General features: G+C 42.4%; 1 protein-coding gene across 9 annotated transcripts in view; it reads right to left on the minus strand.

Annotated features, from left to right (window-relative positions):
* The window catches only part of RGS6 (regulator of G protein signaling 6), a 283,258-nt gene that overhangs the window by 133,514 nt on the left and 125,359 nt on the right, over positions 1 to 24,385 (minus strand). Inside the window, exons 1-2 of one of the 9 annotated variants that reach the window (XM_040560600.1) lie at positions 4,180 to 4,287; positions 4,012 to 4,086 (exon numbers count right to left, since the gene is read on the minus strand). The exons of the other annotated variants lie outside the window; for them this stretch is intronic. Of the exons in view, the coding sequence (XP_040416534.1) occupies positions 4,012 to 4,086 (75 nt within the window). The 5' untranslated portion in view covers positions 4,180 to 4,287. Of the gene's footprint in view, positions 1 to 4,011; positions 4,087 to 4,179; positions 4,288 to 24,385 lie in introns of those variants that run through there. 9 annotated transcript variants of the gene reach the window in all.

Below are 24,385 nucleotides of genomic sequence, written 5' to 3' on the forward strand. Positions count from 1 at the left end.
GAAACCGGGATGCAAGGGCTTATTATGCACTGAGATCTCTGGGATTTTTGTTCAGTCACCTGTGTATGAAGCTGTGGCACTGTCACACTGACAAGGAAACAAGCCCTGCACCATGTCCTGCTGCCTCACTTCCCTGGCTGCGGGTGGATCTGGGACCTTTTTCCACTACGTATGGATCATCATATATGAAAATGGTGCTGTGCCATCTGAGGCTGTGCAAGCTCTCACCTGTTCTCTTGGAAGTGATTGAATTGAGAAAAAAAAATCAGATTGTGAATTGAATGTAGACTGCATGATTTTAAAACCTGCCGGGCACGACAAGGGAAGAAGCTCCCCCTCCTCCAGCGCCTTCTTGCTTTTTCCCCACTGACCTGGAAGAGAAATGCCCCAGGCAGCTGCTGCCCCTCCCCTACCCCAACAAACCTGCAGCTTCTCCAGCTGACCGCAGAAGGACATCATTACAGGTGTGCACTTGACTGAGCACACACCCTCCTTGCTCCAGCTGCCCTGCGTAATGAAATAATGTTACAGCTGATAATTTCATGCCACTTCAAAACTAAGGTATGCCTTCCAGCACTTATCTGTGCTCATAAAGCTATTTTGACAAATGAAAAAACTCAGCTGAGGAGAATGAAGCACTTGCCCAGAGCTATGAAAGTCAGCAAGAAAGCTATAGGCACATCCATAGCTTCACAGGTCTGATTATGCTTTATAATCACAGTCTGTCCTTACTCTTACACTTAGTACATGGATGAGAAAGCCTTCAAAGAAATCTAAAAAACAAAGACTCTTATTTCCTTCACGTTATAAGTGCAATCCACATGGTTGTATAGCCACTGACATTACAGATGGTGAGAAGACTCAGATAATTGTTCATGAGCACTCAAAGTACAGCCCACTTAACTGTCCATTGCCAAAGTCACCACCAACATCTTCGCTCCGAAAAGCATGGAAGCATGTGCCTAAGTCACACGTACTCCTATTAGGTACAGCACACAGGTGTATATTTAACTTCAAGCATCTGCCTAAATTCTGAATAACTTATTTTAGTGAGTCAGGTGTATATTTACCCTCCTGCCCGCCCCCCCCAAGACGGATGGTTTGCTGATGCAATAACTACACAAGATCCCAAAACACAGCCAGAAAGGAAATACTTCAGAGTCTTTCAGGGATAATATCCTCCCATCACACAAGCTAAGCAGCCAGGGCGGGCCTTAAGCTGAACCAGCAGAGGGAACCCAAATGCTGCAGGCTCCAGCTTCCACCCAGCAGAAGCAGTGTTAGCGGTGTCCAGCGGCTGCAGCACCCACTGCTGAGCCCACAACCTGCCCGCTGCTGGACTAAATACATTAGCTTTAATATGTTCGCATAGCCTAATCTAGCTGATTTGTATTTTCCTGCTTTTCTACTTCATTCACATTAAGCCTGTCTTCCATTACACCAGTCTAACACTCACGGTATGTACTCAAGACAACATGCAAGGTCCTGGTCCACAACTTTGATTTTTTTTTTTTTTTTTTTTTACACATATACAGCTCTTTGGTAGGACATTTGTACTGTTTTCTCGCTGTGTGTGTATATATATATATGTATATATATATATATATATATATATCTCCTTTTTGGCCAATGATATGGGTTTTTCTGGCACAAGAAGACATACACATGGGAGTTTCTCCTTCACTGCCTGAGAATTTCTTCTACTTAAATGTTTTGGGAAAGCTACAGTGGGTTTCCCATGAGTTTTCTGGCACCCTACTTAAATCCCTTTTCAGCATCTTGAACTAAATTTGCATGTGAAAACAGAGATTACCCTAAAACAATTAGAATGTCAACTGATTTAGAATCTCCTAAACTGTAGAGGATTGTGGAGTTTATTTTAGCAGGACAGTGAGAACTTTGTGGACAAGCAAACACATTGGAAAAACTTTCAGAAGCTTGAAAATTACTACTTTTTTTCTTCCTTTTACTATCACATTCTGTGGGAGAGAGCTATAGACTTCTGCGTAAGTTAAACTCACTCTATTCACACCATTTGTTTCCTGTTGGACTGCCCACAGCAACATTTCACAGTCTTTCAACAAAAGCACATCTGCATCAGTTCCTCCAAGGACACCAGAACACGCAAGGTGCTGCACAGAGCCATGAAAACAGCAGAGCCATGCGAAAAAAGCACAAGGACTTAGAGGAACCCTTCACCGAGTCAGACCAATGTGGATCTGAATACCAGCTCTGCATTCACTTTATCCCATCTTCATGTCTCTAAAGCATGATAAGTCCTCCTTCAGCCACCTCTGTGCAAACAGAGGGGTCCTACCCATTTCAGCATCTCCCCCTAAGACAGCTGCTCTGTCCCCTTGTTTGAGCTGCCCTTCTTTGTATGTTCATGAACACCACTGTGTCCTCCTTGAGGTACAGACACCAGGAACGTTAGCTTTTATTGCCTTCCTGTGAGCGGCAAAAATGATTACTGGTTTCCTTGATGTTACCTCTATCAGGAATCCATCATTCCCTTTAGTCCTGTTTCTTCTGTGAAGAAAACCTGCTGCTGACAACAGGCGTCAGCAGTGAGTGGAGGTTAACAGGTGATGAAAACAGTCTCAAGGACAAACTGCATACAGCTGGATTTCAGAAGTTGCAATTAAGTTATATCCTTCCATACCTCCAGAAAAATAAAGGAAAAGGTGGAAAGAGTTCTTGCATCAGTTCAAACTTGGATTTGTCACAGACATTATTTGCACAACTCCATGATTTGCCCAGCAACGAAGGATGAACGTAAGGGGCTGGGAACCAGAAAATGGAAAGTTCATTCTACTAATGTTTACATGGGGAAAGTACAATCCTCTCTTATTTTTAGACATGAGACTGTATTTTATTATGTCAAGCATTAATATAGGTTTGTAGAGGGAAAAAAAAAATCAGTTCTGGCTTAATTTGGAAACATATTTGACAAATGCAAAAGCAGGTCCGCGTTTCTGTGATTTATAACGGGATACTGTAATAGCTGGATAGAAGCAGATTTATATGGCCTGTATTTAATTGAGATCCAAAATGAGAGGCACTGTCACTTATAATGAGCCTTAGCTGTGAGGTATGTCCCCCATTCTCTTGCTTGTCAGGCATTTCAATTATCTCTCGTGTACTTTGTTATAAATAACGCTGCAAGGAGATGTTCTAATCCAGGCTGTCCGCAAAAATCAAGGGCTCAGAGGAACCAAGATTAATTTGTATAACAACTGTTTTTTAACTCAGGACTGCTGAAATCAGTAATGATATTCACATGCAGAAGAATTCAAACTGTTTTACTGTCACAAAAGTCCAGCTCTATTGATGTAGCCAGTGATACTCAACTGCCACCATCCCCCCGGTTTTGAAAGGCAAAAACTCCAGCAGGTGTTCAGTGGATAGTTCTGAAAATTCCCATTTCTAACAGCTGGCTTTCTGGCTAAGGAAAGTTTGGCCCTACTCTTAAAAGCATATGATTTCAGATACCGACAGCTGTGCTGCTACCTGAATTATTAGACAGTCACACTAACTTGATCCTACAGCCTTTTTTCTTTTCCTCTCCTCTCTTCTCCTCTCCATAGTTTGTCCTCCACTTTGTCACATCTGACATACCTCTTTCCATAATACTACTATAAAAAACTTTTTTCATATATTATAGATATGTTTTACACTTCATGTAATACCATACATACATGCAATAGTATCACTTACACATTACCGAGTGAAATGGATTCTATTTTGCTGCTTTACAAATACGTTTCCTGGCAAGTCAAGAGCTTTTCACAAAGACGATGACTTTCTTGAATATTAAATTCAACCTAAACGAAAAGGAACATTTCCAGTCCTTTCTCACATTCTCACTTAGGCAGTCTTTGTGCAAACATCTGTTCTGTTTGCTAAAACTCTTTATAGGTTTTTATCAGCTACAGCATGAAAATATAAACTGCAATTAAAACACTGAGAGCTTGAACGTTGCTTACTGAAATGAGAAGACTGTCATCATACCTCACCTGCGTATTTGTCCAGACTGCTCAGGTCCCAAGAAAAGCAGCTCAAAGCAACAGGTTGTTCACAGATCATCTTAAAAAAAAAAAGACAAGCAGCAGCAGCAGCAGCAAATAAATACCCATGTCTCAGCCACATGCACAATCAGAACAGCCTCACTGATTTCACCTGAGCAGTTGCTTTCCATCAGCTTTCCTAGAGACAGCATCTATAAGCAGCCAACCAAGAACCATGAATATAGATACTTCTAAGCTGGACAGTCAGACACCTCTACCTAAAATGAAATATTGAAAGGTACAACAGAATTATTACATTATCAGAAGATGCTTACTGTTTTCACTCCTTAAAATTCAAAGCCCTAATTAACAATCCTTTGTTTTTCCCTAACTGGAAAAAGGCAGGTTACATTTAACCCAATTGCTCTGCTACAAAAGGTGACTCAGCATTTAAAAGCAACAATCCCAGTAATTTCTTACTCCTTTGTGCTTATGGTTTTACAATTTATTGGTGGTATAAGGTAGCACATACTGCTTCATTACTAATTTGTTTCTAATTTTAACTAGGAATTAAATCCCCCATCCGTATTAAACACCATATAGCATCTTACCAAATACATATCTTCCCAACAAGGAGAACATACTTGGATTTACTGTGTACTTTCCACCTGACATTGTGGCATTTAAAAATGTAATTATCTTTCCATGACAAGGTGAGAATTGCTATTTTAATAACCTGTACTACTCTGGTATTTTCGGACTCAGGTCTTTATGACTACTATAATGATCTGGCCAGTCACTAGTTAAGCACTGGAGGAGCTCATGCTCACAAAGATGAGACTTATCTAGCCAAAGGGTGTCCTGAAGCAGCAAGCTGCCAAGTTAAGGCCAGGCCAGGTCCCACCAAAAGGCCTTTTTGGGAAAATTGCCTCATTAGAACTGCAGCATGGAGGTTGGTAGGCACCTCATAAAAATGGTACAATCTGTTTTCTAGTTGTAAAAATGTTTTTCAAGAGTTTTATTGTTCTCAGAAATTATGTTTTGCCTTAAAAAGGCTGCTGAACCACTGGTTATTATTGGCACTCAATACAGATGATAAATAATAACTACCAGGTAAGTGCACCAGATTTACCAGTTCATCAGTTATGCTGGTAACCTGTCTCCAAAACAGGTTGCTAAAAGAAAAAAATGTAAATTCAGTCCACTACAATGTTCATACATGTACATAATATTGCTAGTTGTGTGATTGCTGAGTCAAGAAAAAGAAGAGGAACATGAAGCTCACTTTTGAGTGTTCTCTCTTTGGAGCTGTGCTAAATTGTGAGGGACAGCAAACAGATGTAAAGGAATTGGTTGTATTTGTAATACAAGTGTAGTGCAGGTGATAAGCAAGCATATCTACCTATGCACACCTCCTCCCTCAAAGGGATATATATACAGTTTATAAGGATGAAGGTGTGCCACTCCTTACAGAACATTTTGCAAGGAGGGCAGGACAAAAAGGTTTTTCTATTATTCTATCTTAAATTAAGATGTTTTAGGCAAATGCTTTATCTGCTACAGCTAAATACGTTGCAAGTGCACACAAATACAGATTCATTTTGAAGCAATTGGCGTGATCACTTTCCTCGAGTTATGAAAATTACTATGTAAACCAGAGTCATAAACTGAAGGAAATAACTAACTCTCAAACCACCATCCAGGCATTAAAATCTCTGAACTGGTAGTAAAATAATTGGAGTAAACATTTCTTCCTCCTACTGATGCTTAAACCTAGAAATTCTCAGTGACAATTGTTACTAACAGAAGTTTTTATCAACATAATTAATAATAAAAACAACAAAGACAACTGCTAGAGGTTATGCTATAAATTTAATTATCAGCAATGAAAAAAGTGTAATTTTAACTGACTGAAGTGTCACTTGCGCATGCAAGTAGCCAAGGCACTCCCTACCACAGCACATCCTCTTCCAGTAAAAGTTACTCTAAAAGCCTGTTGCTCCCAAACGAGTCTTTTTACAGGGTCACCAGATGGGGTGAGGTTGGACAGACCTCTGGAGGTCACCTGCGACCACCCCACTGTTCAACCTGGGCCACCTAGAGCTTGCTGCCCAAGTGGCTTTGATGCTGCCTAGATTAGTTCAACTTTTAAATCCATGGCAGAAGGAGTGGGGAGAGGTCTTTTTAAATGCTTACTGAAGACCTCACTTATGAAGACAAATGCATTTTAAGTTTCACAACCTTAAGAATGCATAGAATCATAGAATAGGTTGGAAGAGAACTTAAAGATCATGTGGTCCAACCATCACCCTACTATCAATGTCACCCACTAAACCATGTCATGATTCAGTATGATTCAGTAGAATAGGTATCTTCTTTTGCACCAAAGATCAACTGGGAGGAGAAGTTCCTCAGTCCTGGTAGAGCTGTGGGCAGAGCTATCTAGGTAACGCAGGACACATTTGGGTTACCATGGAATTACATTGATCTCTGCAATAACAGAAAAAGAGTAAGTGTAATGGTAAGGAACGCATATTTTTTTTGCAAAGCACATAAATACCAAGAATGCCATCTATTACTATTTTTTTCTGTGGTTACTTTAAAGAGCTGAAAGTAAATTAAAGACTGATTAGGTGCTGGGATGACTTACATACAGCAAATACTTCACAGAAGTACAGGAAGGACAGCAGTAATCTGGAGGATACCGTAACCTCCCCATTATCCTGAACGACATGCAACAGGAACTGCAAGAGCAGAGAGTAACACGGTAGAAATTAGTGCTACTAAAACTGCATTTATGCAATTTAAAAGGTTCAGAGCATTAGTGCAGAAGAAAGCTGCACAAGAGACAGTGAGGAAAGGCTCTCTGCCTTTGGTTAAGGTAGGGAGGAGACATTTGCCCAGAGAGAAGTGAGGAGAAGAAAGCAGCCCTGGAGCAGAAAATGGAGCGACCAGCCCCCAGCCAGCTCAACCACTGCAGCAGCGGGGGGAGAGCAGTACCGGCACTACTGAGAACTTCCTTCAGCTGGTTTAGATTGCCCTTTTGTAACACTGACCTTAGCTTTGCCTTCAAGGATAGCAACCACTTCACTAGATTAAATCTGTTTTTCTTTGAGTCTGTTCGATGATATTACTGCTCTCAGGTAACTCGCCATACTCTGGGAGTAACATGTCTCCGTACTAAAGGGCTAGGAATCCAGCACAACGTCTTATGCTGCAGCTTGATTTTACATAGCACTTACCACAGCAGAGAACTGCTGATACCTTTTTCTTTCTTTCTTTCTTTCTTTGGATAAATTAGGCTTGAAAACAGCACAATGCCATGCTCTATGGCTTGCATGTTTTGCGGGGCTGCCTGAAGCACTCACTGGTAGCCCCGAGCCCGCTGCGGCACCGCGGCGCACCTGGGGACATCAGATGGCAGCTGGGCTAGGCAGAAACCCTGCACCTCCACCTCCCATCTTCACTGCCTCCACCACCCTGTCAGGGCCCCAACAGGCATCACAGCAGAAAGAGGCAGAGATTAGTTTGGATGGGTTCAGTAGGTACAAGTCACAGAGTCACCAAGTGCCTGAGGCGGGCAGGGACCTCTGGAGCCCACCTGGTGCAGCCCCCTACAAAACCACATCCAATTGGCTTCTGAATACCTCCAAGGTTGGAGACTGCACAGCCTTTCTGGTCTGGGAAGTGTCTGGGAAAACGAGGTTTGTTACCAGATTTCTGGAGGGATCCTGTAACGGGGGATTTATGTGCTGGTAAAGGGCTCAGCAGCGGGCTGCTCTAACTGGTTTTGTCTCCAGAGCAAAGTCCTGCCTCCTTCTGCCTTGCGAGGCAGGGGCTTGAGCTCAGGTTCCTCTGTCATGCATACCTTCTGGCCTTCTATTTTGTGAATCCTAGACTGCTTAAGTAAAAGGAAGCTGGTAATTATGGAATTAAAGTTTACTTAATTCTATAAATAAAATACATTTTGAATTATTTATGAATTTGTTTGTTTCTTTAAATCAGGCACCTGAGATGTGCCTTCCAGCTACCTAGCACACAGGCAGGGAGGTGCACAGTAACAAACCTGCTCTGCAGCACTGCAGAAATGGGCCGCTTTTGAGTTTATTTTCCTGTGATACACTAAATCATCATGACACCAGTTCTTGACTAACACACGGCTGTTTACTTCTTGACACAGAACAAAGGCCATGACCATATCTCTAGATGAAGCAAAATCAGATAGAAGGGTTTTTGGGTCTTCCATTTCTGGGGATTTGGTGCCTTACTTATAGTGCTCTTGGCTACTCCAGGGACAGACACATTACAAAAACCATCTAATGCCCATGCTAATCTGTTAGACAGAGCTGAGTGAGCTGCTATGAACACTGAACAAGAATTTGACAAATTTACACTCCCAGTGTTAGAAAAAGTAAATTCTGATGTTTTTATATAAAGGTTGGGTATCCGACTGAAGAATAACTGACCTCACAACAGTTTAATTTCTTATACACTCTCAGCTACTAAAATATAACACCTTCTGACACATCACAATGTTTCTACATGCTTGGTGGAAGCACACACTACTGCCCTGGCTGAAAACGAATCCTCAAAGGGTGAAGTGAGCTGTGAGATCTCTGTTCCTCTTGTAATGTGACTGTGGGGCATTCAGGTACTGGAGGCAAAATCCTGAATGGGCAAAGAAATCTCAAAACAAGAATGACTGAAGCATATCTAGGCATGTATAACACAGAAGAAATACTGCTATTTAAACATAATGTACTTGGGCATATTTCTGTACTCTCCTGCTACTTGCAAGAAACAATGTGCATCATCTTTGTAAGAATCCAGTAGTGGAGATGAGCAAAATTGTCAGATAGTTTCTGTCCTATAATATTTTAGGATTAATAATATTTTAATTTTACATAATCAAAAATTCTCCAAAACAGAAAACTAGATATCAAATAGTTGATCAAAACAACTCTTTAAACTTTCTCTGATTTCCAGAACAGAGATCCAGCAGAATTAAAAAGGGGGGGGGGGGGGGGGGGGGGGGGGGGGAGGAGGGGGGAGAAATAAAATATTCACAGTTGAATGCAAACGCCAGAAAATGGTAAGCCCTCAGGTTTCTATTTGAGGTTGTTAAATGATTCTTTCTTTTGAGACCAAACATAAATAAACAATGCTTCAAAATAAGCAAGTCAATTTGCCTCAAAAAATGCAAAACTTTGTGTGAAGCCATTTAAATTAAAAAAAAATATGAACAAATCAACTAACATAAACAGAAGTAATGAAACGTTGTTCCCAACCATTTGTTAATGTTTCCCATATATAAGATGAAGTTAGTGAGAGGACAGATTTCTAGTCCTGTTAGCAGAGTTCCACCAGCCCCAGCAGGTTTGCCTTGACCAGATCCATGCAAACATTCCCCAGCTCCCTCCCTAGCTTTGCTCTGTGTTCCCCTGACTCCTTTCGTCTGCATTTTCTGTGAATCTTGGGATTCAAGAAATTCCACATCTGAATGCAACAGTCTGCCACAGGATTGGTCATGTGAGTCTTTTCTCAGTGCCATCAGCTGATCACATTGATATTTTGTGAATCCGATGCAGAACAAGACAAGCATAGATAGTTTTCAAGATGATCACTCTACAGATGACCACTTTGGGTGGAGAAGGTCTGAGCTGAAAAGGCCCTGGCATCCACAGCTGGGTACTAGATCATAGGCAGTCATCATGACACAGTCCTGCAAGCCACAGGCCCCTGATAAACACCAGTAGCTTTCAGATTTCAGTTCAAGCATCTGAATCCATGCACTCTACCCAGCTGTCGCTCAGCTTCCCTACATAAGCACAAACTAGGACTCAACACATCAAACTCCAGACCTCAGGACCTGGATTCTGCCTATATTTCTAAAAGCAGTGAGAGAGGCAATACCAATGAATTTACCTCCCTTCGGTAAGCAGGAAATCTGTTTCATGGTGAATAAACCCACCTTTCAAACAACATGATTTAGCTGAACCACCCTCCTGACGCACTCTGAGTGAGGAAATCGTGCATACATCTGAGGCTCGTTCTGAACGGCAGCCCCATACACTGTGAATGACCAACCAGGCACCACAGGTATTTCTCCTTGCCTGGCACTTAGAATTTATTTGAATGTATAGGCATGTTGATAAAAGCTTGCCTGTGTGCGCAGGCAGAAACACTGAGAGCCGTTCAGGCACGTTGTGGGAGTGCTGGTGGTCAGAGCACTGAGCAGCCACAGCACCCGCTGCCCGGCACCCCCCAAATGTCACCACCTCCTATAGGGGCTGTCTTTTTGTTAGCTTCCCCTTGCAGTTGTTGGAAGGTTCTTCTGAGAAAGAAGAAAAGGAATAAGGGGCAGTGGCTACCATTTTAAAATGTTTTGTTACTCCTCAGAAAAATGCATGGGAATGTGTCAAGGAGCTGAACACAGGCTGGGCACTGTGGGGTTCAAGCCTGTTACTTTTGCTATGGCAATCTCTTATGGGAAGGCAGAAAAAATATTTTCAAGTAATGTGCTTCCTTCCATGCTGCTGAGGGATTTCTGTAGCTTGGACAGTCAGAAATGGGGCCAGAGCTGTAAGTCAGGCACTTGCCAGCTGCTGCTCCAGTGGTGGCCGGGAGGATTGGACACCCAGGTTTTTGAGGCTGGTACTGCCACCTTTGTTTCCCTGCTCTACCAGCACTACCAGCTATTGCTGGTGGTCAGATGTGGCTCACAGATCTGGACAACTCCAGCACCTGGGACATTTGTGAACAGCTGGCCTCAGTGCCCTCCAGCAGAGCCTGAGCTGCTCCTCCATCAGCCAGACTCGTACCTGCCACCAACCGGTGGCACTGAGACTGAGAAAGTGAGTTTGGGTTAAAAAGTCCTGCCAACTTCAGCTGCTCTGCTGATCCTCCTCCTTGTCACACGTCTGTAAGGAGACAGCACTCATGTTTGTGCCTCTAAGAAATAATCACAGCTGCTCACTTCTTGCCATCATCAGGCCCGACTACTCTTTAGCATGTCAAAATAATGACATATCTGGAAAATACAGAAGCTTCTGCTCTTCCTACACTCTGTTTAAAGATATATATGGACACTGATCTAGGCAGTGCTGCCACACACAGATTGATGGACAGATACAAGAAAGTGGTTGACAGCCCATCTTCAAGGTGTGAGAGCTTCTTGTCCCTTGGTGTCTGCAGTAACCGTAGGCAGGCTGATTTACCCAGGTAAAACTGTTCAAGAGCGTGACTCTTTCTCCCGGGCTCGTAGCCAGCACTGGTCCTCCTCAGGAAAATTCGATGGGCAGCATGTCAAGGATATTCTTATGAAGTGAACAAATTGCAGTGACTGCTGGCACTCAGACACTTCACACACACTCCGAATCCTAGAGCAAGAAGAGGTCACCAGATATCTGCCTGCTATTGGCCGCGGTATGGGACGAGTTGTTTAAAAATATCTCCACCTTTGGCATGGGGTAAAGAAATACAAAGAACCTCTGCTTACAAAGCGAGCGATGTCTCCAGCATAGCAGGAGCTGGCTGGCAATAACTTGGATCATCTCATTTCCCAGACTGAGGCTGGACACCACAAAAAGACGCAGTCAGACCCAGCTCCAAAGCACCCACGCTCAGCGAGTGCTTTCAGGCAATTCAATCCAGTCAATTCTACACCACAATTTATTACAAAGGGAGCATTATACACAACAGGAATTCCACCTTTCTGCAGCTAACACCGTTTGTTTTCAGCAAGTCCCCTCTTATTAATCTTAGTTTTAAACTAAACCAAGTTTGGCAAATATTTCATGCTTTAAGAATTCACCACCCTCACCAAGCCTTCCCCTTCATTCCCATCAGCAGGCTGGGTATCCCTGCAATATGCGAAAGTGTTATGGTTTGATAGACAACACAAGGACATCTGAATGGTATTTTTCAAACATCACCACTGCTCCAGCTTCCTCTAGCACAGGGCTGTGCCCCAGCTGTATCCCCCTCTTCCAGCGCAGCCACCAGAAAAAGCAAAAGAAAATCCTGCGTCACCTTGAAACCCTGTCAACACTGACCACGCAGTCCTAACACAGTAGTTACTTTAACATTTTTCCAGCAAAAAGCAAACCTTCTGGCCAATAGCCTTATGCCAACAGTTTCCAGAGCTGGCAGCTCCTTAAAAAAAAATATGAAAAAAAAAAAATCTCACAATATCCATTTCCCTTGCAAAACTAGGGAAAAATACACAGTTATAAAAATGTACAAGGGAACACCCAGCAAGTAACTGACTGACCTGTTCTGGTTCTCCTACATTACACATTTGCAGTGGGCAGGTGCAGCTTCTGGGTTTGGAAGACTCCAGAGGAAAGGGAACTTCACGTTAACAAACTACCTGTGGACTTGAACCTAAATCACAGAACATGCTCAGCGGAATTTACTTTTCATAACCATCAGCTATTACTTATAGCAATAATTCAGCTTACACGCCACTATATTAGTCTCTAAAGATGATTTCTTAGTTGCAGTTATGATCTTGACTGAAAGCTCAGAGCTTTGCCTGGAAGATAACTTGAGGCAAGGGGACCAAAAACCCACGTTACTCATGTAAACTGTCAAAATGTGAGGCACAAGAGAGTTTGCTTCTATTCCTATTTCTTATCTAGGACTTTTGCTTTTCTGTGGCTCTAAAATCAGTCATTATGTAGGCATAACAATTCACATGAGATTTTTCTAGGTTGACCCATAAAATACGAGTTTAGCAAGACTGCATTATTTTAAATATTATTCTTTAAATGTGGCTTTCAGAAAGCATCTGCCCTCCAAAACATTTTACAGATAACAAGTTATAGGATTTTTTTCTTCCATTCAGTTTCTTGCTCGATATATGAAAATATAAAACCAAAGCAGCAACTTTATAATTCATGGGAGGAATTTAAATAAACTCATTATTACACAGATCATTGTATTAGTCTTACACAGGCCCAAATTTTGTTTAAAGGAATGGAGGTTTATATTTAGCTAATAGTGAAGAGGAAAAGATTTGCTTGTTATAGACAACATACAGAGTTATTAGACAAATCATAATTGTGCAAAAAGCTGCAATTAAAGCATTTTTCCCCTCAGCTTTCATCTCCAGAGAGGGAATGCAATGCTAAAGCTAACAGCTTCCGCAGCCCAAGGCAGCAGGGCTGGGTCCTCTCCTGCCCCTCCCTGGCTGGAGAAGCCCCCACACAAAGCTGATCCCATGGTGGTCTCCAGCACCTGAAGAGACACCCAGGCAGCTGCTAGGTCCACCTCTCTCCTTCACAGGCTCTGCCTTACTGTCCCTGTGCAGGCAGCCAGCACACGGGGATACTGCAGCAATCCCCGCTCTTGCTGCGGGAGCCGACCCTGTGCTCGTGGGGCAAGCAGGCTGCGCTGAGGCTGGAACAGGGACAGAAAGTCTCTGGGAACTGGGGTAGATGGCAATGATGTTTTTATTCACATTTCTCTACAAGTTATCATCAACGTGGGATTCTGAGCACTGCTGGGTGTCAGACTGCCCCCACTGATGGATCTTTCCTTAGATCTCCTCCCACAGCACGAGAAGAGGGGAGAAAAACCCTAAGAATCTGACCCTCAGCTCAGAGCTGTTCCCTAGCTTATAATTTCTTGCAGTCTCCCGCCACCAAGCCACTCTTACTGACAGCAGACTTTAATTATTGTTTCCCTGCAGTCAGGGTTACACACAATCTGATTGTGTGTCTGTAAGCCTCATGTTGGTATTTGTTTCTTCGTTTGTTAGTGACTTATCTAAAATGTTTCATTAAGCCTGAAACAAAGGAGCTGAGGCAGAAGGCGAAACCACCACAGTGGGGTTCCTCCGTTCCCTGACTGCTGCTGCTGTGTGAAGAGTCCAGAAAAGTCTTTGGATGCTACCGATGTAAGCAGCCAGCCCGGCCTCTCCTCCCCACTGAATGCACAGCTTCCAGCTGTAGACTTTACAGTTCGACAACTCTTCAATCTTTTTGCAGGATGGAGCTGCCGTGTGTGGTTCAAGCCAGGTTCTTCAAAAAGCATGTCATGTATTCCCACTCAATATAACAGAATACGCGTTATCTTCTGGGTGAGAAAGGCCACAGTGGCTTTATACACAGACTGCTGTCTCAGTTAAAACCGACACGGAAGTGAGATGGAATTGGTTTGCAAGGAACAGCAGGACTTTGGCACTGTATAGCCTTCAGAAATGTATGTAATTTCTGAGGCACCATATCCCCGGTGCTCTTGCGCCATGGCTGTAATGTTACCCATCCCACATGTCTCAACTTTATACTGTTAGTAGAAGTTAGTTTATAGCTTTCGTTTCATACCTCTGCAAAACCCCATCTTCTGTGTGAGTACAGGTGCATGGAGAGGTGGCAGGAGACCACCTCTGGTGCTAGGGGACCTGTTGGTTCTTGAGAAACCTTGTCTTCTGGGGAGAAGGGGGCTAAGGAGTCACTTAAAGAAAAGACACCTCTCATTACTATTTTGTTTCAGGGGTATCCTTCCCCTGAAATTCCCATCTACTGCTTGTTGGAGTGCTAAAGACACAACCTGAAACCAGACAGTCTTTTAAAAACTTCCACCCTTGCCAGCTTGTTATTTGGTGCCCATTTCAGGTTGTCCCAAGAGCATCCCATTGCCTAGGTGGTTCTGCAATGGCTGCTGTCATAGGCCCAGCACCAAGGACACAGTCACCAGCTTGTGGAAATACACTGACTACAAATCACATTTTCTTTAACTTATCTATAGAAGTAATAGCACACAACTAGACCTAATAAATCAGACTTTTTTTTTGTAAACTCCGTATTGGGATTAGAATTTCATATTAAGCAGTACACGTACACTTTCCCTACAAAGATTACAAAGATATTTTCTTTTTCCAACCTCCAGATAGATACCAAGCCATGGGAAAGGACTTAAACACTTCAAGGACATTTAACTTATTTGATTCAGAATATGCACTCCTTTCTAAAGAGGAAGGAGGACTGTAAATTTACAGATACTGGTGTTTTCTACCTAAGTACATACTTAAATTCATCAAAAAGAAATACTGCAATTAACACAAATCCTCACTACAGCACAACGAAAAGTGGTTGGAACTACCACGTTCCCTTCTGTTGCCTGTTTCTAGTCAGAAATCAGCAAAACCTCCATATTACTACACTGTGCTCTGCAGCTTTCCAAATAAGAAAGAGATGGAAAACCTAACCAACTGAAAAAGACAAACTGTAGATGTTTTTTTTCCTAGAATTGGCAGTCCTGCTCATGTTCTGCTATTAGCACAGTCATTTGTAAAAACCTTCCCTAGCTCATCAGAATGATAATAGAAAAAAGGTTTTATGCAAGAAACAGAAAGATTCGTTTCTCCTAGAAATCCCTTACCTGCTCTGTCTTTTGTTATTTACCCTTTCCCGCAACACCGAAGTGCTGTGGAATCTGAATATTCATAGAGATGGCCTATATATTGTCACCATTTTGAACAACCTCCTTTTGAAGGAGATGGGGAAAAAGCCTGGAAAGACTTATGAAAATGTCTTTACTCCAACTTAGAGATGTTTTGCACCAAACTTAGTAGTCCCCTTTTAGTAGTCCCCTTAAGGAGAAATACCACCTAGGTAGCACCTGCCTTTTACTATCAAGGTGGGGCACAGAGGAGTTGACTGGTTGACCCAGGCTCACCAAGGGAATCCATGTCACAGGTAAGAGTAAAAAATACTGTAAATACAGCCCTGCACTTGTAAACTCAGAGAGTGTGTCCGTTGCTTTATTCCCTGCATCTCCAAAGTGCTTTAATCTTCACAAGTCCTTTCATTTCACTACTACCAGCTACCCCTCTAACAGCGACACTGCTTAAATCAATAGCAAGTGATTATAAATATTCTCCCTGACTCATTTCCCTTAATGAGACAATCAGCCTTATCCTGAGCCGTATGTCGGAGTTAAACAAACACGGTTATTGACTGCAACCAAATCGCAGCACACATTGTAAACAGATTTATTTTCCTCTGGATTCTTCTTACAAATAAGCAAGCAGTTGTTACTTTTCTTGATAAGGTATGACTGCATCTGTCACTGCGTTATGCTGCAGGACATACATAGAGACACTGCTTTCAGTGCCCTTGTTAGGGTACTCACAGGTAAGCCTAGTTGCTAACTCCATCAGCCCTTATAGTGACTGCAGGGCATAGAAGTCTGATCCGCGTTGTTGTTTTGATTTTCTGAAAAGGTTTCTTAATCTATGAGACCTGCCACACAGGGGAAGCTACATTTACCCAGAACAAAAATGTAACTCACCGCCTCAAGAAGCAATGTCATGACAGCAAAGAGGCTGTTCTCAGAGACCATAACATTGATTAAGGAGTTCAGATTAAAAAAAATAATATATATATATATATATATATATATATATATGTAAGTCATGATGGCAAGTTTTCTCAGGGTGACATCTTTTGATAGGGAAGAGAGAAGGAGGTGGGAGGTCACATATGGCCATATATTGTTTGGCTAACCTAAGGAATGTGCTCTACTGGACACCGTACTGTCCACGTTCAGATTAATGCTAATTAGACCCAATATTTTATTAGCTTCATTTACACAAAGTGGGGCAGGAGGATTCTATGGTACCTGCTTCATCAGTGGCTGTGAAATGGGACGTACAGAGTTCATCTTGACCAAAGTCTGGCACTGCCAGGAAGAGAGCAGAGCATCCTTCTGCCTCTCCTCCTGTCAGCCCTTCCTGTTGTCCTCTGCAGAATCTCAGCTCTGCTTCTTGCCAAGTGTCACTGGTGCTGGCAGCAGGGGGGTGGAGGATCAAGGAAGCTTCCTCTTCCCCTTCCTGAGCTGCTGGGAGCACACGGGTGAAAGGACATTCACCTTTCCAGGGCACTCGAATCCACAAGACTGTGTGCTAGACCTGGGAACTGCATCCTAAACTCTTGAAGGAAAAAGTGCAATGAAACGAAATCCTGTGACTAATTTATTTGGGGCCAACAGACCGAACTCAGGATGTCAACTGTTTTGAGTAGGACTCTCCTATAGCCCCCCGATGACAAGAGTTTGTCCAGCAAACTAAAGTAACATACACTCATGCTGAATTTTCATCCCAATGACAATTCTGAGAGCCAGGAGAGACGATCAAAAAAGTATTTGCATTCTTGCAATTGATATAGAAAAGGTAAGTTTAGTCCTCAGAGCCTGCAGTACACCCGAAGTGTGAGAATGGACATCACTAAATGTTGACCTCTGGTGCTGGGAGCACTTGGGCTGAGATAAACCACAGGGCTGTGTGCCCTGTGGATTATTTATGCCCGCATGCTAAAGATGATTTCTTTCACTAGGAGGCATTTGTTTAACGTCGGCTGACCGACATGTCCTGTAATTAGCAACACAGAGGAGGAAATCCCTGACTAACTAATTGATCACCAGCTTCTCGCTTCCTGCGCACCACAGGCTTTCCTTATTATCATGGAGGGTCTCAATATCTGTGACAAGTAGGCAAAGCTGTATGAGCTCCTCTGCTTTGCAGTGTATTTTCAGGTATATTGAATTGCCTGCTTTAAGTAGTATTAGCAATACAGCAGCGCTTCCTGCTTCCAGAGCACTTTACTGATGCAGAAATTAAAACACACAAAAATGTAGATTACAAAATTCCTAGCTCTTCACGGGTCTGGGAATAAAGTAGCATATATCTGATCAAATGCTCTTGTATTTTTAGGCTGACTTCCACAGAGCTGTGCAATTTGTAAAATTATAGCTTACAGCCACAACTTCCACGAGGACACCTTGTTTTTGCTTTTCTGGCCTTTGCATAAAACGGCTCTTTGTTTCTTTGTTTTATAGCTCATTTCATTCAACTGAAGTAGGGCATTAGGGGAGTGTGATTTACCTAATAATCTTCTGATAAAGTAAGGTAATGAACAGAGACATCTCTTATGCCCCTAGTACAGTGCTTATGAGCACCATTTAGAGTTATTCACAAACCGGTAGCATAAAGACCAACTAGCTCATGGAAAGGAGGGTAAGAGTGGCAACAACAGCACTGAATGTTTGGATGAGGTGTTCTGGAGGTTGTAAAGGACAATTTAGACAAACGTCTGCCAAAATCTGTTGAGCTGATTTGATACTGGAATTGGTATGTCTTGGTGCCCTTTCCTTCCTTGGCTTGCTCAGTTCCAGGAAAAGGAAGTGAAGGGAAGCAGTGGCACCGATACCAGAAGTCCTAAGCAGGGAGATGTTTCTGCGGCAACTAACGTGGAGAACAGCATCAACAGCTGAATTTCCCTGCATTGCTGCTTAGTCAAGGACTGCCTTTTGCTCTGTGCCTGTCCTGTGCTTAGCACAACAGGCTCCTAGTCCATTCCTGCTCTCCTCAGCATTACGCACATCCAAATTTCAAGCAGATGACCATTCTGATTTTCCCTCTTTTTTCTACTCCCAGAGTGCCTGGGAAAAATATATAAGGAAAATAACTCTGCCTTATCATTACAAAGCACTTCTCTTGCACCAAAAGCCCAAAAGAAGAAAACACAGTTGGTCTGAAATTCAGTGGTACTTCCTTCCACAAAAGATTAGAGGAATACGAAAAGAGGAGGAAAACGTACTCCCTCAGTCTCCACTCATTTGACATCACAAGATAACAATTCAATACCTGGCTTTAGAGACTGCCTGCAAAACACATGCATCAACAAAGCAGTTATCTCTACAAATACTTTGGCAGAGGTCCTTCAAAAGCCCCTCTTCTTTATGCATAGAGAGTAAAGGTGAAACTAAGATTCTGATCATTTTGAGTGATGATGACAAGTGCAACAGAATACTAATTGTACCAGGCAACGAACAAGGTGGCACTGGAACTCCACCTTTAACAAACAAAGCACGCAGACTGTGTAACACCTATATTGTGAGCTCATTCACCGCTACTGTATTTTAAACAAGGGAGTCTTATCTGTGGGTAGACCAGCAAGCCATGCCGTTACAGGTTGAAACGAGCAGGCAGTGCTTCAGAGCAGGAGCATGCCAGCTGGGGAGACGCTGTATGGTCTGCAAAAGACACCACGGAAAGTGCTCGGGTGGCGAGACCCATAAGGCTCTGCCCCAGCCTCCCAAGGGAAAGAGCAGAAGCCCACCACATAACGCATTTAAGATGAGACTACAGAAAATGCAGGGGAAAAAGACCACGTGCAACAAAACATACAGGCCTGAGGGGACTTGGTGAGCTGGATTAGTGGATTTTTCTCATTTTTAATTTCTGGGATTCAGAACCATTGCGTGACTGTAGAGCAAAGCCTTGCTTTTCTCTTCATGTCCTGCAGCACTATGTCTGGTAAAAAAAAGTCATAGCATGTCTGATTAGAGTGGCTTACGGCATGCATTAATAAATGTTCCCAAGGCAGACCAGGCTTTCTTTTCACATCAACCTATCACCACAGAAGTGATCTGGGAAAGACCTAGAATGGTCTGAAGTACTGCTGAGCAGTTTTTATTCTAGCCAAACAGAGAATGTGAGAACAAAAGCAATATAACTTCAAAGAGAGAATGAGAGAGAGCTCAGCATACGCAGATAAATGGACACTGCTGGCAAAAATTAGCAATGAACAGTGAAGCACTGGAATCTCTAATTCCCTTTCAGTTAGAAAAAGGAGTATATGCCATCATAAGCAGCTCTCTGCTCCCACCACCATTTCCAGTGGCCTGAGTTGCCCCATGTTTCACTGAACACCTCGTATTTCTACACAGATAAGGTATCTGCACGCTCAGTCAGGGAACGGCTTCCCAGGATTTAAAGCAAAAGCTTTAAAGACTACCACCCGGAACGGATGTCAAATGATTCTTTGAACTCCTTCCTTTCTCTCCCACTGTATTTCCTCAGGCAGTAGCTATTACTTTGGTGACACTGTTTATACTTTTATCACCCTGAGGGAACCCAAAGGTTTGGATATTGGCTTATAGCACACAGCACTGATCATCTGCAACTGGGTCAAGTGAATAGCCTGCTTCCAAAACCTGAACACAGTCCCACAACACTTAACATTTTGCAGAAGAACAGAATAAGCTCTCTCCACCTTCATTTTAGAGATGTGAAGAAACACGTGGTATCTGAAATAACTGAGAGCTTCCAGACCTGTATACGAGCAATGCTGATGACCAATGGCCATGAAAACCTGAGAACTGCATCTTTTGTAGCAAAGACACAAAATATTATGGAATTAATTTTATTAACTAATAATAATTAAACACAAGCGTTTTATACATAAAAAAGCAACTCAGTTTCATTTCCAGATTCCATCCTGAATATGAGAACCTGATAGATAAAAACATTATCTTATGAATAGGCACATCTGATAAGAAAACATTGAGAAAGAAAGAAGATAAAATCATGCTATGTCATTTTTTAATGTTTAATTTAGCATTATGGAAGGGACAGATCTGAAGGAACTTATGCAAGATGTTGATTAAGGAAAAATATGCAGGCTACTGGACCTACTCTACTCCTCAGACTGAGAACTGTCATAATCTAGGGCTTGCCTCCTCCCTGGGCTTTCCTTTAAGTTAATACTGAATTGTGCTGGCTTTCAGCTAAAATACATTCCAAGCCAAATGTTTTCATCTTCTGTGTAACAAAATTATACACACAACCTTGTTTTCTTTGACTGCTCACTGCTCTCCTGCAGTACTTAAAATTGCCAGTTGGGTTGCTCCATGCATCTTGGCAGCCCCTGCTAGTAAGCGACCACCTGAGACAAATGGGGTTTCTCTGAATGAGGCTGGAAGGAAAAAGCTGCCACAGTATTTCCCCGAGCCCAAGTTAAGGTGTATAGCTGGGATGGGGGAGAGCAGTGAACAAATGATGGAAGGCTGCAAGGAATAACTCCAGGCTTTGCCATGAGGGCTTTTTTGGCAGCCCTGTCCATTACATGTAAAAGGGACAGAGAGAAAGAGAGACAAACTCTCACCCAGTAAGAGCAATGATGGGGGGCTACACTGCTGGATGATATCTCACCAGTATTTCAGCACCAGAATGTGACAAAGAGATGCAGGGAAACGTAACCAATTTAACAGCTAAGTATTTAATGAAGCCCAAAGGAATCCATGATCTTACTAAGTCCTATGTCCTAAGTCCTAGCCCTTGTCATTTATATGATATTCTGTTTAAATGCTGTAATAAGCATGGGATTTACCTGTTATGAACAGAACCTTAATCTGAGCCATGCTGTCTTCCCAGATGCTTGTAAAATGACAGCTACATGCGTGGACGGATCAGTAACAATGGCTTATCTCCTACTTTGTGTCTCTGGAAGGGGACTCACTCTTCCCCCTTCATGCAGGAGAAAAATTCCTCAAAGCAATGTGAAAATGCACCACCTCCCTCTTTATTTCCATCTCAGAATCAAAACCTAGTGCATGGATAAACATCAGAGATGTCTTGCTGTTACGGTTTAGCTTAGAGAGCATCAGATACAAGGCAAAACGTGGCCACGTGATTCTTGGAAAAAGGGGTGCTCAGCTCTTCCAACAACTTTCCATTACGAGGAAAAGGTTTGCTGCTTGCTAACTGCCAGGTAGCTGGCTGGGCTGAATAAACACTGTCGCTACTACAGAATTCACTGAGTAACACTGGCAAACGCATGAATTTACATCTGTATTTAAACCTGAGTGCAAACTGAAACATTGCTATTACCAGGAAAATAAAAAGCTCAAATGGGATGATAATACCCTACACTTGGCAAATGGAAACCGTGGCAGATGGATTTTTCCATTTATTTGGCAAGTGGACATTATACTTTTTGACACTGGCTGTAAACCAAGTGAAAAAAATAATAATTGGATAAGTAGCGATTTTAAGTAAGACTGCTGCGTTAAAGGACACATGCTGAGCAAGTGATGGATTTCATTGCTAAAAAGATCGGAGGCTCTTAATGGATTGTTAAAATGCTATTACGGAAATGGTTTAGAGGCCCACTCTCTAGAGAGATGGAGAGGGCATTACTTCTTACATACCAATTGGATCCTCAAGGGTGCACGCACACGTGCATACAGTACTCACATATGATGGAAATGTGCTGCAATGAACAAAGAGAATGTGCCCCCTGAAAAGCAAACCCTGCCTGTTCAGTACCTCCCATGAAATGAACTGGCACCCTCAGCCATCTTTAGTTGTATCTGCATGGATATGATTGTAAGTAACTGAGTTTGATTTCAGTCTTGGGATGTGATCACACACCACAAAACTATATCTACTGATATCCTGCCTTGCATCATGCTATGAGGCTTCCTAATGTTAACAATGCACTTTCTCTTCTACGGTAAAGTGCTGTCAAGCCTTGCTGACAACCTTTAAAAACAGAAGTGACTACATAGATTTATAAAACTGAAAGATAAGAAGCCCCTAGGAAAAAAAATAAATCCACATATTTACTACCTGCATGTCTGGGAGAACCTCCCACTGAGTACCAGGCATCCAGTTTCAGCTGCTAGCCCATATCCCAAAAAGGGCGAGGTTGCAAGTGCCAGATGCAAGACATCAGACTTTTTCTTGTGGATGCAAGTTATTTTTAGGAGCACTTCAAAGTTCAAGAACAGTGATACATTTCTGAATCTATCTCCATGTTTGGTACGTACTCTGACTGCCGGTCTCTGTAGGGTGCTCAAACATGGAGTGCTCCAGGCACACTCAGACCTCCTCTGCCACCCCTTGAGGTGGTCAGAGTCAAGTAACAAAGGACGCACAGCTTGGAGAAAGCTGGAATCACTCTGGTGGTATCGTCAACAGAACAGCAAACTTATTTCCCCACTAGGCTTCTCAGACCTTGTATTAAAGTCCAAGTTTGTTGCTTTTTTCCCCAACGCTAAGCTTTGTTCTCATTTCATTTTTTTCATCTCCTGTTATTGTTAGGATGTCCCCATTCCAAAAGGACATCCCTGCACTTTTCTTAAAGGTTCTAGCAAGTTGGGACAGGACATCAGCTGTTTTCATATCTTATCAAATGTATTAACATTGCAGTGGAGGTACATAATCTGCATTGTTCCTGGAAAGAGTAATTTTCAGACTATTTTTCCTGAGTAAGCAATGGTCATGTGGAAATGCAGTCTATGCATCAGTCAGTGTCTGTCTTCCAGGCCTCCAATAAATTGGCCAATTTCAACACAGTTAAGCAGACTGGCAGGAGTCTAAAAAATACCAAGTTTATGCGTCTGGAAAATACAGCTGACCAGGTGCAAGAGTTGGGAAGCCCCATTAGTGCCACAGGGAGGGAAAGGCACAGAGGGAGTGCCAAACTTAGCATCATTACACAATTACCATCAAAAAGGTTCTGTGGGTTTTGTCTCTTGTAATTATTTCTTATTAATCCTCTTCAATAAGCAATCATAACTTCAAACACTACAGCAAAATCTAACCACATATTACAAGAATGTTGATAAGCAAGAATATTTTACATTACAGTTACTCATGAATAACTGTTGCCTCTTTTCCTTTTTCCCCACATAGTGAGGCGATGTTTTCCTACTCCTCACACAGTATTCACCTCATTATCAGTCTTAACAGCTCCATCTCATCACTGACACAGGAATTATATAAACCTGTACAAGAATAAAATTAGATTCTGTGTTCAACAAAAGATATTTGAAAGCCAGTGTCTTGGAAAAAAAGAAAAAGAAAAAAAGAAAAAAAGAAAATATTCCAGCAACAGAAACTTGTAATGCTGGAGACAATAGAAGAAAACTTTACTTTTTTCTTCCCTGTCCTAAAGGTGGAAGGAAAAAGAAACAACAATCTAGTGTTATCTGCCAAAACTAGTCCTAACTTCTCAAGACCACCTTGTAGTCGTGAGCTTGTCACTGACGAGTGAGTAATCTGAACAACCACCAGTAGTACCAGGAGGCTCTCCATGCAGCAGGACATATTACCCAGGCAGAGACCAGCCGTGGTAGCTGTCTGCAGGCAGCGATTACAGGAAGCAGGGATTGCTCTGCCTGCTTGGCAGCTTCACATAACACTTTCTGACAGCAGCCTTATTCCCTCTGCCAAGCTCTGCAAAACAGGATATCAGGAGTTTGCAGAGCAAGGTTACAAAATAAAAGAGCAAAACAAAAACAGCCGTCTTCAGTTGCTGCTCTGGTTTCTTTGTGGTTTCATCCTCCCACAACGTTGCTTCAGCAAGCATTCCTCTCCCAAATACACACTTTCAAAATAAATATTGAAATACAACCATCTTCATTAATATGACAATTACAGTTATGCTTGCTTAATAGATCACAGACTCAAAAATCACAGGACTGTAGGCTCCAAACTTTATGTAATAGGTTATCATCACGAGCTGGGAACTATGTAGGAGCCAAAGTTAAGTTTAGGAGATAAGCCTAAGACTGCTAATGACTTA

This window comes from Cygnus olor, chromosome 5 (assembly GCF_009769625.2).
Source record: "Cygnus olor isolate bCygOlo1 chromosome 5, bCygOlo1.pri.v2, whole genome shotgun sequence".
Taxonomy (NCBI): Eukaryota; Metazoa; Chordata; class Aves; order Anseriformes; family Anatidae; genus Cygnus; species Cygnus olor.